General features: G+C 39.2%; 1 protein-coding gene across 1 annotated transcript in view; it reads right to left on the bottom strand.

Moving 5' to 3' along the window:
* LOC128685684 (sorting nexin-14) overlaps nucleotides 1-13,402 on the bottom strand; it is a 395,830-nt gene extending 382,428 nt beyond the window's left edge. The window contains exons 1-2 of the mRNA XM_070088102.1: nucleotides 13,335-13,402; nucleotides 12,998-13,199 (exon numbers count right to left, since the gene is read on the bottom strand). Coding sequence (XP_069944203.1) covers nucleotides 12,998-13,199; nucleotides 13,335-13,402 — 270 coding nt within the window. The remainder of the gene's footprint in view (nucleotides 1-12,997; nucleotides 13,200-13,334) is intronic.
* Nucleotides 13,403-16,263: the final 2,861 nt, after the last annotated feature.

Genomic DNA, 16,263 nt, shown 5'->3' with positions numbered 1-16,263 from the left:
CCAGGTCTCTGGTAAAGAATGTGAGAAACACGATAGAATTCAAGAAAGAACTCGTAGCAAAGTACCAAAGTGGAGGAGGAAAAGGGAGGGGAGAATGTACCTTCTTCAGTGATTCAGTGATTCTACGATATGTATGATACTAAAGCAACACAAGTCGATAAAGGCTATAGTACCAGCCAGGGATAAAGTGTAGCATTAACAGTGTAGCAAGCAAGTTAAGCAATTAATTGATCGAAAAAGGACAGCATGAACCTAACTCCTCCAATGTTCTTGGAGTTACAGTGGTCCCTCATTGTTCGTAATTAATCCGTTCCTGGAGCCGTTACTATAAACGAAATTTACGATTTACGAATCAATTTTCCCCATAAGAAATACGTAATGTAAATACATTTAATCCGTTCCTGACACCCAGAAGTATTAAAACAAAAAATTTTTTAACATGAAATATGCATGTAGTACATAAACAATACAATGGGAAATGATGAATGAAACATTAACAGCATAACACTTACCTTTATTGGAGATTCTTCTTAGTGTATGGGAGACTGGAGGAGGAGAGAGAGTGGATTGTTTGTAGTTTGGAAGGGGAATCCCCTTCCACCAACACCTCAGGTACCATTTGCTTTTCTGGGGTTGCTTCTCTTCTCTGTTTCTTAATGCCACTAGGACCACCTTGAGAGTCACTGGAGTCCTGTCTCACAAAATAACTGTGGAGAGAGCTCTGTTTCTAGCGTCTCTTTAACACTTCCCTAAAATGGCCCAAGACTTTGTCACTGTACATTTTGCCAACCTGGCTTGCAACAACCTTGTTAGGGTGATGTTTCTCCATAAAGCTTTCCATCTTACCCCACATAGTAAAAATCTCTTTAATTTCTGAAGGCACCTTCTTCCATCTCTCTTCCTCCTCCTCTGCAGCAAGATTCTGAGCTGTGATGTGTTGCTCTTCCTGCTGAAGCTCTTGCAGCTCCTCAGTGGTGAGCTCTTCATTGTGGTCTTCCACCAATTCTTCCACATCCTCCAAACTCACATCCAACCCCATGGAACTCCCCAATGCCACAATTGATTTTACAACAGACATAGGCTCATTAGGGTCAGTCCCAAATTCTTCAAAAGCCCTCTTGTCAACACAATCTGGCCACAATTTTCTCCAGGCAGAGTTCAAAGTCCTGGTAGTCACTCCTTCCCAAGCCATACCTATAAAGGTTATGCAGTGGAGGATGCTGAAGTGTTCTCTCCAAAATTCCCTTAGGGTCAAGCGAGTGTCTGTGGTCACAGTCAAGCACCTGTGAAACATTGCTTTTGTGTAGAGTTTTTTTAAAGTTTGCAATAACCTGCTGGTCCATGGGTTGGAGGAGAGGAGTGGTATCCGGGGGCAAGAGCTTTACTGTGATGAACCCAAACTCCTCGAAAATTAGGTCATCCAAGTTTGGAGGATGAGCAGGTGCATTGTCCATTACTAGCAGGCACTTGAGATCCAATTTCTTTTCCAGGAGATACTCCTTCACACTAGGGCCAAACACTTCATTGAACCACTCGATGAAAATTTCCCTCGTGACCCATGCCTTACTATTAGATTTCCAAAACACACACAATTTACTCTTCATAACATTGTTTTTCCTGAACACTCTGGGATTTTCAGAATGGTACACTAGTAATGGCTTCACTTTGAAATCCCCACTAGCATTAGCACAGAACATTAGCGTCAGCCTGTCTTTCATAGGCTTGTGTCCTGGCATTGCCTTTTCCTCTTGTGTAATGAAGGTCCTCTTTGGTATTTTCTTCCAAAAGAGGCCAGTTTCGTCACAATTGAACACTTGTTCAGGTTTCAGTCCTTCAGCCTCTATGTACTTCTGGAATTCATGCACATATTTTTCAGCCGCCTTGTGGTCCGAACTGGCAGCCTCACCATGCCTTACCACACTGTGTATGCCAGTACGGTTCTTAAATCTCTCAAACCAGCCTTTGCTGGCCTTAAATTCACTCACTTCACCACTATTTGCAGGCAATTTCTTTACCAAATCTTCATGCAACTGCCTAGCCTTTTCACAAATAAACGAAGTCATAAGAGTATCTCCTGCTAATTGTTTCTCATTTATCCACACCAATAATAACTTCTCAACCTCTTCCAGCACTGGTGATCTCATTTTTGTCAGCATAGTTACTCCCTTTGCAACAACAGCATCCTTTATTTCATTTTTCTTGGCCACTATGGAACATAAGGTTGTGTAGGGTTTCTTAAACATCCTGGACAGTTCAGCCACACTTGTACCACTTTCATATTGTTCAATGATGGTTTTTTTAAATTCAATCGTATTTCTCACCTTCTTTATCACAGGCTTGGCACTAGGAGCTTTCTTTGGAGCCATGGTAGCTTATTTAGTACTTGCAAGCACTAAAATAAATGGAATATTATGAAATATTTCGCTGGAGCACGTGAGGGGACCTTTGCTCACTGGTAAACAATGCCAGACTGGCTGCCACCCTGGCTCACGCCGTGGGTACGAGTCCTGGACGAACTACGACTCGCAAGTCAACCTATGAAAAGCGAGTCCATGTTTATATGAAAATACCTCTACGATTGGCGAATTTTACGATTGCCGGGAACTACGAAAAGCGGGTGACCACTGTATATAGGGCTACTGACAACACCGCCGCCCTCCACCACCACTATGTATGGCTTATGCTCTCAGTGGCCCTTATACACCCAACAAAACACAACACCACTCATGACATATGTAATGACATTTTTTATTCATTCTAGAGTATGTCATGTTTCTATGTTATTAATATTGTTTATTATGCCATATTAGATGAACTGTGATAGATAAATAAGCCACAGAGTTGATATTGGTGTCATATTGAAGGACTGTCCTGTCCTGCCTTCAAACACACTCCCCTCCTGCCGCCACAATTCCTAACATACGTAATGACATATTTTATTCATACACCAACAAGTCTTCAATAAAAGTGTGATATTATTTTTTTATTCTTCATATCTCATTGTTTTCTGTGTATGTAAATCCATATTTCATGTAAAAAAATACTATTTTGTTAATACTTTTGGTCTGAAACAGATTAATTGGATTTATATTACATATTTCTTATGGGGAAAATGGTTTCGCAAATCGTCAATTTTGCCATTAGTCACACTCTCTGGAACAGATTATGAAAAATGAGGGTCCACTGCACGTATTAAACACTTTTTTTTAATTTTTAATTGTATATACAGTGGTACCCCGAGTTTCGTACAAAGTTTGTTCCAGAAGGCTGTTCGAGTGCCATTACCAAACAACTTTATTCCCCTAAGGAATAATGTAAATAAGATTAGTCCATTTCAGATCCCCAAAAATACACTTACAAAAGCACTTACAAATACAGTGGACCCTCGCATAACGCTATTAATCCGTTCCTGAGAGCTCAATGTTATGAGAAATTATCGTTATGCGAATTAATTTTCTCCATAAGAAATAATGGAAATCAAATTAATCTGTGCAAGACACCCAAAAGTATGAAAATTTTTTTTTTTACCACATGAAATATTAATTTTAATACACACAAACTGAAGAAGACATGCACAGTTACATGACACTTACCTTTCTTGAAGATCTGGTGATGATTGATGGGATGGGAGGAGGGGAGAGTGTTGATGGTCTTAGTGTTTAGAAGGGGAATCCCCTTCCATTAGGACTTGAGGTGTCAAGTCCTTTTCCAGGGTTACTTCCCTTCTATTTTTAATGCCACTAGGACCAGCTTGAGAGTCACTGGACCTCTGTCGCACAACATATCTGTCCATAGAGGCCTGTACCTCTCGTTCCTTTATGACTTTCCTGAAGTGTTTCACAACATTGTCAGTGTAATAGTCACCAGCACGGCTTGCAATAGCTGTGTGAGGGTGATTTTCATCCATGAAGGTTTGCACTTTAAGCCACATTGCACACATTTCCTTAATCTTTGAAGTAGGCAACTTCAATTTCTCTCTCCCCTCCTCCAAAGCAGTTTCCTCAGGTGTGGCCTCTTGCTGTTGAAGATGATCTAGCAGCTCATCAGTGGTTAGTTCTTCATTGTCCTCCTCCATCAACTCTTCCACATCCTCCCCACTAACCTCACCAATATGAGCACTAGTTCCAGGCATTTTTTCCTGTTCGCCTGGGTGTTAGTCAACTGTTGTGGGTCGCATCCTGGGGGACAAGATTAAGGACCCCAATGGAAATAAGTTAGACAGTCCTCGATGATGCACTGACTTTCTTGGGTTATCCTGGGTGGCTAACCCTCCAGGGTTAATCGTTTCTCGGTAATTGTTTCACGTTAAGCCACACCCACAACAATCTCTCTGCATCTTCGAGTAATACAGCTGATGGTGGTGCAGCAACAACAACAGCTGACTGTGGTGCAGCAACAGCTGACCATGGTGCAGCAGCAGCTGTGGTGCAGCAACAGCTGACCATGGTGCAGCAGCAGCTGTGGTGCAGCAACAGCTGACCATGGTGGAGCAGCAGCTGTGGTGCAGCAACAGCTGACCATGGTGCAGCAGCAGCTGTGGTGCAGCAACAGGTGACTGGTCCAATAACAGCTGACCGTGGTGCAGCAGCAGCTGACTGTGGTACGATAGTATTTATCACCCTTTTTACCACAGGGTTGGCACTAGAAGCTTTCTTTGGGCCCATGGTGGCTTATTTAGCAGTTACAAGCACTATAAATAATGGAATAATACAAAATGTATTGAATGTATGCATGCAACTGGCCACCCTGGCTTGTAAACAATGACAGCAAGGCAGGCGCTCAGGCTGGACGGACAGGTTCAGGACAGGTTCGGGACGAGTCATGTTCAGAAACAGCTGATGGTGGTGCAACAGCAGCTGACCGTGGTGCAGCAGCAGCTGACTGATCCAGCAACAGCTGACTGGTCCAGCAACAGCTGACTGATCCAGCAACAGCTGACTGATCCAGCAACAGCTGACTGGTCCAGCAACAGCTGAATGTGGTGCAGCAGCAGCTGACTGATCCAGCAACAGCTGACTGATCTAGCAACAGCTGACTGGTCCAGCAACAGCTGATCGTGGTGCAGCAGCAGCTGACTGATCCAGCAACAGCTGACTGGTCCAGCAACAGCTGATCGTGGTGCAGCAGCAGCTGACTGGTCCAGCAACAGCTGACCATGGTGCAGCAGCAGCTGACTGTGGTATGATAGTATTTCTCACCCTTTTTACCACAGGGTTAGCACTAGAAGCTTTCTTGGGGCCCATGGTCACTTATTTTGCAGATGAAATCACAAAAAATGCTGTAATAATACGAAATGTTCCGAATGTATGCTTGGATGTTACCACGGAGGCTGGCTCACGCCGCACATTAGGCGCATCTCCGACGAATAGCGTTGAGCGAGTTTTTTACCGGTATGCGAGGCAAAATTTTAGTGATAAAATGTATCGGTATGCGGATTTAACGTTATGTGATGCCAACGGTATGTGAGGGTCCACTGTACACTTACATAACTGTTCGAGTTGGGAGCAGTGCAAAACTCAGGTACCACCGTATATCATTGTGATAAACATGAAATATTATACATACAAACTGAAGATGAGATAAGAAAGACAAATCAGTATCATAAAGTACCTGCAACAGCAAAGAACCCATAACAGGATACCTTACAGGTGAACTGGGAAATATAAAGACAGGAAATGGTCACTACAGTTACCAGTAACTCTCACTCAGAACAAGTATAACAAAGACTTGCTTAACCCCTAAACGGTCCAAATGTATACATATATATAAGTTCTCTTGCCCAGTGCCCCGAATATTTTGAAAAATAAAAAAAATATTTTTTTATTGAAATAAAGAGAAAATTTTTCTAAGTGTTATAGGATTAAAATAAAAAAGAATAGGGTCAGTAACTAATCCAACTACTTTTACATCTACTGTTATAAATATGCTACATTTACTATGGCGGGACACCACCTTGAAAGAAGCTAACATGTCAAGTAATTGTTTACGAACTGTCCAGATTACCACCTTGTCTTGTCGTTTAAATATTCGTTATGCAATCGCAAAAAAAAAAAAAAAAAAGCAATCACAACTTGTATATCTACTACCAATTCAGAATCATGTACCAATATATCTGTTATATCTATGTGACTCTGATGGGTTAGTATTATACCCCTTCAACAATTTTCTACTATTTCACATACACTTTTTAAATTGCACCAAAGTGGTTGGGCCACTTACCTTTTATATCCTACCTCACTCCCCCCTCCCACCCTTTTCCAATATTTCTATCCTTACCCATCCTTCTTCCTTACCCATCTTACCAAAGACTCTGGTCATAAGAATCGAATCGGGTCAGTACTTACTGAGGTATGAGGCTGCAAAGCTGGCACTTAATGCTCACCTGACAGCAACACTGACTCCTGCAGCTTGCAGAAGTGTTGCCGATATACCATTTTTTCCTATTTTTATATTATTTTATATAATTTTTATGTTCTGATAATTACAATTTATAGTAGTTCTTGTCATTTTATAACCAATCTTTGTTCTGACACTAATATTAGGTACTGAAATTGTACTCAAATTGACAAACACATTGACAGGTTGACATTTACACCTGCCTTGGTCATTTACTATTGTCTAGGAATATATACACAGTATTTATAGGTTCCAGCAATGTTTTGGATACAATGGAGTACAGAAGAAGAAGGAAGAAGGAGGAGGAGGAAGAAGGAGGAAGAAGGAGGAAGAAGAAGGAGGAGGGAGGACGAGGAAGAAGGAGGAAGGAGGAGGAAGGAGGAGGAAGAAGAAGGAAGGAGGAGGAAGAGGAAGGAAGGAGGAGGAAGAGGAAGGAAGGAGGAGGAAGAGGAAGGAAGGAGGAGGAAGAGGAAGGAAGGAGGAGGAAGAGGAAGGAAGGAGGAGGAAAAGGAAGGAGGAGGAAGAGGAAGGAAGGAGGAGGAAGAGGAAGGAAGGAGGAGGAAGAGGAAGGAAGGAGGAGGAAAAGGAAGGAGGAGGAAGAGGAAGGAAGGAGGAGGAAGAGGAAGGAAGGAGGAGGAAGAGAAAGGAAGGAGGAGGAAAAGGAAGGAGGAGGAAGAAGTAGGAAGAAGAAAGAAGAAGTTCCCTTGAAGCATGATGTCAGTGACAAGCATCTGGGAGGGCAGTGATGAGATAAGGGATGACATCTGATGAGCCCCTGCGAGGGTGCAGAGATAAGATGAGATAAGGGATGACATTTGATGAGCGTCGGTATATCTGTCTCTGCTTATCTGTCTCTCTGTCTTGTCTCTGTCTGCTTGCTGTATAATCCTACAGGTTTAGCGCTTCCCCCTTGGTTATAATAATCTCTCTGCTTGTCTCTGTCTCGGAGAGAGCCACTGTGAACCAACAGGTATTCTTATGCATTATATCTATAAGCACAGTATAGCACTTTGGATTTTTTAGGTTATCCTAGGTAATTTACACTATGTATAATTGTTTTTATGTGTACCTGTGAGACAGAGATAAGAAGAGATAGGCAGAGGAAGACAGACAGATCGACAGAGACAGGTAGACAGAGGCAGGTAGAGACAGGCAGACACAGATAGACATAGAGACAGGTAGACAGACCCTAAACTTGGGGTCAACATCACTTTCCCCTTAACCCTTTGACTGTTTTGGTCGTATATATACATCTTACGAGGTACCGTGTTTGACGTATATATACTCATAAATTCTAGCGGCTTCAAATCAAGCAGGAGAAAGCTGGTAGGCCCACATGTGAGAGAATGGGTCTGTGTGGTCAGTGTGCACCATATAAAAAAAATCCTGGAGCACGCAGTGCATAATGAGAAAAAAAAACTCAGACCGTTTTTTTAATTAAAATGCCGACTTTGTGGTCTATTTTCGTATAGTATTTATGGTTGTATTCTCATTTTCTTGGTCTCATTTGATAGAATGGAAAACATATTATAGAATAGGTGTAATTTTGATTGATTTTACTATAAAAAGAACCTGGAAATGGAGCTAAAAGTAGGGGAAATGTTTGATTTTTGCCGATGTTCAAAAGTAAACAAATGATGTCATTGTCCAATAAATGTCCAACTAGCCATTCTAATATGCAGTCATGAATGGGTTGACATTATTTATACAATTATTACAGTATTGCAGTAGTCTGCATAACAGTAAATCCTCTATTTTTTATTTGAATAAAAATTCCTAATAGAAAGCAAGAGTAATATCAGAGGGGCCTGGAGACATGACTGATGAAGAAAGAAAATGTTATTTTAGAGCCAGGAATGTCTGCATTGTTCATTCTGGACCTTATTTTGAAACTGTCATTCTTTTCATTTTCGTGAAATTGGCCAAATTACAAATTTCTGACGATATTGGGTAGTTGAAATTGGTAAATGGGCAGTTTCTTGTACTCAATCGATAGAAAAAACGGAGTTCTAAAGAAATAACTACGAGTTTGGTTGACTGGAACAATGTAATTAGCCGAAAATAGGGCTCAAAGTGGGCGAAATCGCCGATTTGTAAATATCGCTGAGGTCGCTAACTTCGCAAGAGCGTAATTCCATCAGTTTTCCATCAAATTTCGTTTTTTTTTTGTGTCATTACAATTGGGAAGAGATTCTCTATCATTTCATAAGAAAAAATAATTTTTTTTTTTGAAATTTTGCGACACCAGGAGACACCTCAGGATTGGGGGTTGCGACAGTCAAAGGGTTAACCCTTTGAGGGTCGAGAGGCCCTCTCTCAAACTCGTTCTCAGGGTCGAAAAATTTTCAAAAAAAAAAAATCTTATGAAATGATAGAGAATCTTTTTCTGATCATAATGACACCAAAAGTATGAAATTTGATGAAAAACTTACGGAATTACGCTCTTGCGAAGTTAGCGGTCTCAAAGTTGGTGATTTCGCCCACTTTGGGCCCTATCTTCGGCCAACTCCAATGTTGCAGTTGACTAAAATCATAGCTATTGCCCCAGAAATCCATTTGTTCTATTGACTGAGTACAAGAATCCGCCCATTTACCGATCTCAACTAGCCAATAAAGTGGTCAGAAATTGGCAATTTGGGTAATTTCACACAAATTTCAAAAGATGCCAATTTCAAAGTAGGGTTCAGAATAAACAAGACAGACATTCATGGCACTAAAATAACATTACTCACGTCTCTAGGCCCCTCTTACATCACATGAAAGAATATTAGACTCACCAGTTGACGTGTATTGGACACATGACTTGATTTGTTTACTCTTGAATATCGGCAAAAATCGATCATTTTCGCTAATTTGAGCTCAATTTCAAGGTACTTGTCATTGTGAAACCAATCAAAATCATCTTTAATTCTGTAATATATCTTCCATTCTATCAAATGAGACCAAGGAAACAAGAATACAACTATAAATACCATACAAAAGTCACTGTTTTAAACCAACAACACAGTTGAAGTTTTTTTTCTCATTATGCACAGTGTACTTCAAGGTTTTTTTAATACTGTGCACATTGACCACACAGACCCATTCTTTCATATGTAGGCCTGCCAGCTTTCTTCCACCAGATTTGAAGGTGCAAGAATTTAGGCATACAAATATGTGACCGACCCTGGCTGCAATGACGTACTTGTACGTGACTGACCCCTCAAAGGGTTAAAAGGGGAGTATTAATACGACATTAAATCAATGAATCCTTGGTGTCTGCCACACTGTTTGCTCTAGCTGGCGCTCATTTTAACTGGTGCTCCCACAAGGTACTAAGTGGACCCAGATTTTTTTAATATGGTGCACACCGAGCGTTAAGACCCATTCTATGCTGACCAGGCATCCCAATCCAATCGACAGGAAGACTATAAAGACATTAATTAGATAACACCTGACAAAAAAAAAAAAATTACTGTAGAAATTATAAAGCCTGCAATAAAGCTACACGATAACAGAAGAAAAAAAATTAATTTTTACAAAATAACTGGCCTAAACCCACCCATCAAATATTTAAACAACAAAAATGATCAGAGAATAAAAAGAAAAACAAAATTTAGGCAAAAAATTGTGGAAAGCAATAAAGATAAAACATTTCTATTATTTATATACCTACAAACATACTGTAACACACAAAAAATTAACTAATTCATGTTAAGTGCTAAACCCATGTGGATTGTTCAGCACAAGAAGTGGTGGAGGCTTGATTCTCCATCTGCTGACCACCAGACAGATGTGCTTCCTATTTGTATTCACATAGACAAGAGTATGAATAGGAAAACCTATAGGACAACTCATAAAAACATGAAATGTTTTTATGAGTTGTGTTTCTTCAGTCCAAGGCAGAGAAAGGTGGATGAGGAGGAGTTTGAGGTAATCAGTCCCCCAGCCTGGAGTCAATGTGTTCAATTCATCAGTCTTAGTGGAATACATCCCATAAACTCCAGGTGAAGGGACTGATTACTTCAAGTTCCTCCTCATCCACCTTTCTCTGCACTCGACTGAAGAAGTCACTGACTGGTGAATAGTTTCTAGAATAAAGACACCTAAATGTTGCCCAAGTGTCTCATTTATCAACATGCCAGCTTCCTAAACTATTTATTCAAATTCTGACAGACACAGCAACATCTTGGAATCTTGATGCAGGGATTTCTTCAAAACTTGCCTAACCTATAGGCATGACCTACTTCTATGACTGGGTTTCTCCACTGCTGACTTTGCCTACCACTGCTTCACCTCATCTATCGGCAGTATATAAGCCCCATCCCTGTGAGTATGTTATGCACTTCTACAAAGATTGATGGATTGAACACATCAACTCAAGGCTGAGGGACAGATTACTTCAAACTCCTGCTCATCCACCTTTCTCTGCAGTGGACTGAAGAAGCCACTAATTGGCAAAATGTTTCCAGAAAAAAAATATACCTGAAAGTTACACAAATCTCTCATTTAACAACTTGTTGGTTTTCTAAACTATTTATTCAAATACATGAAGATTATAGTGTCTGAGAAAAGACAAAGCAAGACATCTAAGAGTAAATATAGACAAAAGACTGTTACTACAAGATTATATCCTGTATATGAGATCATGAAAAACCTTGTATACATCAATGACAAAGTTCAAAACAGCTCTCAGATATATGAATAGAGAAATACTGAAAGAAACTGTTCACAACATATAGTATATACTTTATGTTATAACTAGATTATAAAGTTATCATGAGGTGCCCACACCTAAATATACCTATGATTCCAAGAGATAAAAGAAAAAAAGTGGTATGAACAAAGATACGACTCAATAGCTGATAAATGACCACAAAAAAATTTATAAAAATTATAAGGAAACACAGTGCTGGTTAGATTTCTGAAATCAGCACTGTTTATGAAATCCCAATTTACAGTGTGAATAACTTATGGGAATAGGGATGCATTGCTTGTTGATCTCAAAATGTGTCTTGGGATCATACAGATGTTATGAACATATAAAAAGTGTATTGTGTAGAGTTAATCTAAGATAACTCAACGCTGTAACTGTACACATAGCTAAAAAGAGTGTGTAATGCAATTTTTCTTATTGTACCTTAAATTCCGGTTGCTGATGCATGTTGACCATGACACTGGTGGAGAGGGTTGCTGTGGCCCTACTGGGCTGAGGCAGATTGCTGTGGTGAATGGTTGTGGGAGTCAGGATAAGGTGGATGGTTGTGGTTCCTGGGTCAAGGTAAACTCAAAGTTGTTACTTATTAGGGTCCTCAGGAATTCTGACAGATCATGAGTTTCTGTTGTGTTTTATCCTGCAGTACTGTATACAGCTTGCATTTATTGTTAAATGGGCACATTGTATCAGCAATGTTAAACTCATGCCAGAAGTATGTCACTCCATTGTCTGAGTTATTATCTATTGGGACAAGGAGTTTCCACACAACCTTACATGTGTAATGGCACTTAAATGTCTTAACTCCTCAATCCAGTGGTATCATCAAATATGTAGTTTCTGGTAGTATAACACTACAGTACCTTCATATCAGAGTCCACATCCTGCAAAAGTCAAGGATGGCTACAGGAATGAAAAGTTTTCTTGTCAGGTACATCATGGATGAAGGAATAAAATTATGCCTGAACTCCTCAATAAACAAGGTTTTTCTCATCCATGCTGTCTTGTCAGACTGCTAAATAACAGGCAAAGAGTCTTTGTTTTTATCTTTCAAAGTGCAGGAATTACAGGAGTGATGAATAAGTACAGGCTTTAGTTTAATATCACCTGATGTATTAGCACACAGAAGCAAGTTAAAACAATCCTTCACTGCCTTAAATCTGGGTGCAACTTTCTCTTGCAACGGCAACTTCCTAAATACACGTGTCTGATCAGTATTAAATACTTGTTCATATCTGTACATACAGAGGGAATATCCTACTTCATATTAAAAGTATTTTACACAAAATTACATAGAGATTTAAGATCACAATTACAAAGTAAAAATATAAGCGCTGAAATGATAAAAGAAAGACTTTCTTCGCAACAGAAGTCACAAGGAGGTAGAAGTGCTATAGCTACTGAAAAACCTGAACAATTAATATATTACAAAGGACTTTAAACTAGATGTAATGAACAGAGCACTGCTCTTAAAGCTACTGTACCAACCCATGAGGCAATCATAATTATGGTAGAAAGAGCTATTAAAAAAGAAGAAATTACTGTATTAAATAAAATCATAAAAAGTCTCCATGGGGAAGTGGAGAAGAATCCTTCCTTTGTTAGCCATGCATGTTATAAAGGTGACTAAATTCCGGGAGCAAGGAGCTAGTAACCCCTTCTCCTATATAAATTACTAAATGTAAAAAGAAGAAAAACTTTCTTTTCCTCTTTTTTTGGGTTACCCTACCTCAGTGGGAGATGGCAGGTATGTTAAAATAATAATAATAAAAAACAGATTCTCCCAGGCAATTTATTGAAACACATCTTACTTACTAACAAGGAGAGAGATTAACTGTTTAAAATTATTTACTAAATCTGGCATGAAAAAAAGAAAATTATAAAGAAAAATTAATTAAGAGTACTTGCCTCTTCCAGTGCTTCATCCACACTTTGTGGTACTGTAAAGTTAACATGTGTGTGTGCAGTTATCTGGAGAGGAGTGTTTGGGTGCTGCCGCTGACACCGCTCTCCCCCACACACTGAACATGAACGCGGCATTTCTCCTTTATTATCAGAATTTTCTGGACCAGTAATCAAGGCCAAGAGATTTGGGACTTGCCTTCCATCGCTGAAAGATATCAGTTCTTTGTGCTAAAAGACAGTGAACGTATTACAACATGGGAAACTATACTACTACTCTACAGGATCAGTCAGGTTTTACTCTCATAATATCAAACATACTCACAACAATCGTGTTACTCACCGAAATATGATAAAGGGTAAGGAGAGTCCACTGAGAAGAGAAAAGACTAGTAGAGCTCCTACTAACATACTGTAAAGAAAGAATTTGAAAATTAAGTTTTTAAAAATTAAAATTTCAGATTTGTCATTAGCATACAGTAATTATAAACCTGCAAGGGTAATTAAAAGAAAAAGTAATAATTTTACAGATACACATTTAAAATAGAAATTACTCTTTATTACATAATTTACAGTATTTATTATATATTAGTAGAGAGACGTATCTTATCTACTCGTAAATTGTATCAATTCAGATACAGTGGAACCCTGAGTTTCGGCTGCCCTGAGTATCAGCCGCTTCAAGTTTGGACCGCTTTTTTCTGCTAAATTTTGTTCTGAGTTTCGCCCTGTGCCCTGTGTTTCAGCCAGCGTACCAGACCTGTCCACCTGCCCGCGTCTGCACGCCTGCGCATGCAGGCATCATGAGCCAGTCTAGCTTTGTTTATCCTTGAGTGAATATTAACCTGCGCACTCATCCAAACATTTCGCAATAAATTCATAACTTCCTAGTTGCAGCCCTTTGATAAAGAAAGTGAGAAACATGATAGAATTGAAGGAAGAATGAGAGGAGGAGGAAGAGAGAGGGGAGAATGTGCCTTCTTCAGTGATTCTATGATATGTACGATACTAAAGCAGCATGAGTCAATAAAGGCTATAGTGCCAGCCAGCGATAAAGTGTAGCATTAACCCTTTGAGGTCGACAGGCCCTCTCTGAGACTCGTTCTCAGGGTCGGCCAAATTTAAAAAAAAAAAAAAAAAATTTTCTTATGAAAAGATAGAGAATCTTTTCCCGATCATAATGACACCAAAATTATGAAATTTGAGAGAAATCTTACGGAATTATGCTCTCGCGAAGTTAGCGGTCTCGGTGATGTTTATGCATCGGTGATTTTGCCCACTTTGAGCCCCATTTTCAGCCAATTCCACTGCACTAGTCGACAAAATACATGAATATTTCGCTAGAACTCCATTTTTTCTATTGAATGAGTGCAAGAAACCACCCATTTACCAATTTCAACTATCCAGTACAGTGGTCAGAATTTAGCAATTTTGCCAATTTCACACAAATTTCAAAAGATGCCAATTTCCGAATAGGGTCCAGAATAAACAAGAAAGACATTTCTGGCACTAAAATGACATTTCTTTGGTTCATTAGTCACGTCTCAAGGCCCTTCTTACATTCTTTTGCTTTCCACTTTGAATTTTTATTTTCACAAAAATAGAAGATTTACTGCTATGCAGACTACTACATTAGTGTAAAAAATGGCATAAATAATATTGGCGCACTTGCAAAAGAATATTAGACTCACCAGTTGACGTGTATTGGACACTTGGCATGATTTGTTTACTTTTGAACTTTGGTAAAAATCGAACATTTCTGCTACTTTGAGCTCAATTTCAACGTACTTTTCATTGTAAAACCAGTCAAAATCATCTCAATTTCTGTAAAATGTCTTCCATTCTATAAAATGAGACCAAGAAAACTAGAATACAACAATAAATACCATACAAAAATACAGTGCAAAGTCGCAGTTTTATTCCAAAAAAACGGTCAGTTTTATTCCAAAAAAACGGTCAAAGTTTTTTTTTTCTCATTATGCACTGTGTGCTGCAGGATTTTTTTTATACTGTGCACACTGACCACATAGACCCATTCTTTCATATGTAGGCCTACCAGCTTTCTCCCACTAGATTTGAGGGCGCTAGAATTTAGGCGTACTAGTACGTCAAAAACCCTGGGTCGTAAGCCGTACTAGTACTGCCGAAACCCTCAAAGGGTTAACAGTGTAGCAAGTTAGTTAAGCAATTAAACGATAGAAAAATGATGACACGAAACTTAACTCCTCCATTGTTGTTTAAGGTATATAGGGCAACTGAAAACACCGCCACCTCTGCTGCCTCTGCTGACACTTATGCTTATGCTCTCAGTGGTCCTTATACACTCAACAACACAACACCAGTCGTGACATACACAATGACGTATTTTATTCATTCTAGAGTTTATGTCATGCTTCTATGTTATTAATATTGTTTATGTCATATTAGATGAAATGTGATAGATAAATAGGCTGTAGAGTTGATATTAGTGTTATATTGAAGAACTATCTTTCCTGCCTCCAAACAAACTCTCCTGCCTCTCTCATATGCCAACAAGAGTCTTCCATAAAGGTAAAACTGATTTAAATGTTCATTTATCCATTAAAATTAGTGCTTTATATTTATTTCTCATTGTTTTCTGTAAAACTATAGTATTTATTCTTTAAAAAATTATTTTTTTTGTGAATATTTTTGAGTGGAACAGATTAATTGGATTTACTGTACATTATTTCTTATAAGAAATATTGCTTCGACTTTAGGCAGTTTCAACTTTACGCCTAGCTCCTGGAATGAATTACGGCCGAAACACAGGGTTCCACTGTAGAATGCTTTGTTTTTATTGCAATTTTTATTAAAATTATTATTGTGAATTAATGAATACTTTTAACCCTTAAACTGTCCAAACGTAGATCTACGTTTGCTCGTGTAGCACTCTGAACGTTGATCAATGTTTTATTTCTCATTCCTTCAAATCTGGTGCACTAAGCCTGAGTCGCCTAGATATGAAAGAATGTGTCTGTGCACTCGGTGTGCACAGCAATAAAAAAATCAGTAACCACTTAGTACCTTGTGGGAGCACCAGTTTAACTGAGCGCCAGCTCAATTGATCTCGTGGGCCTCAGGACTTGGTTAGTTACCTGCTGGCCTCTCTGAGGAGACACTTCAACTCTCCTTGGCGGTACGTATTTCCTTTTTCAAGAAGAATTCTACTTTACTCAGTAAATGGTGGCGCTACAAGTCACGGGTGACGCTATTGTGTAGTGTGACACTGAGAGAAGATAGGGTCGGAGTGT

Source organism: Cherax quadricarinatus, chromosome 23 (assembly GCF_038502225.1).
Source record: "Cherax quadricarinatus isolate ZL_2023a chromosome 23, ASM3850222v1, whole genome shotgun sequence".
In the NCBI taxonomy this organism is placed as follows: Eukaryota; Metazoa; Arthropoda; class Malacostraca; order Decapoda; family Parastacidae; genus Cherax; species Cherax quadricarinatus.
Note: the sequence above shows the minus strand (reverse complement) of the source record. Positions and strands in the feature narration are given on the sequence as shown.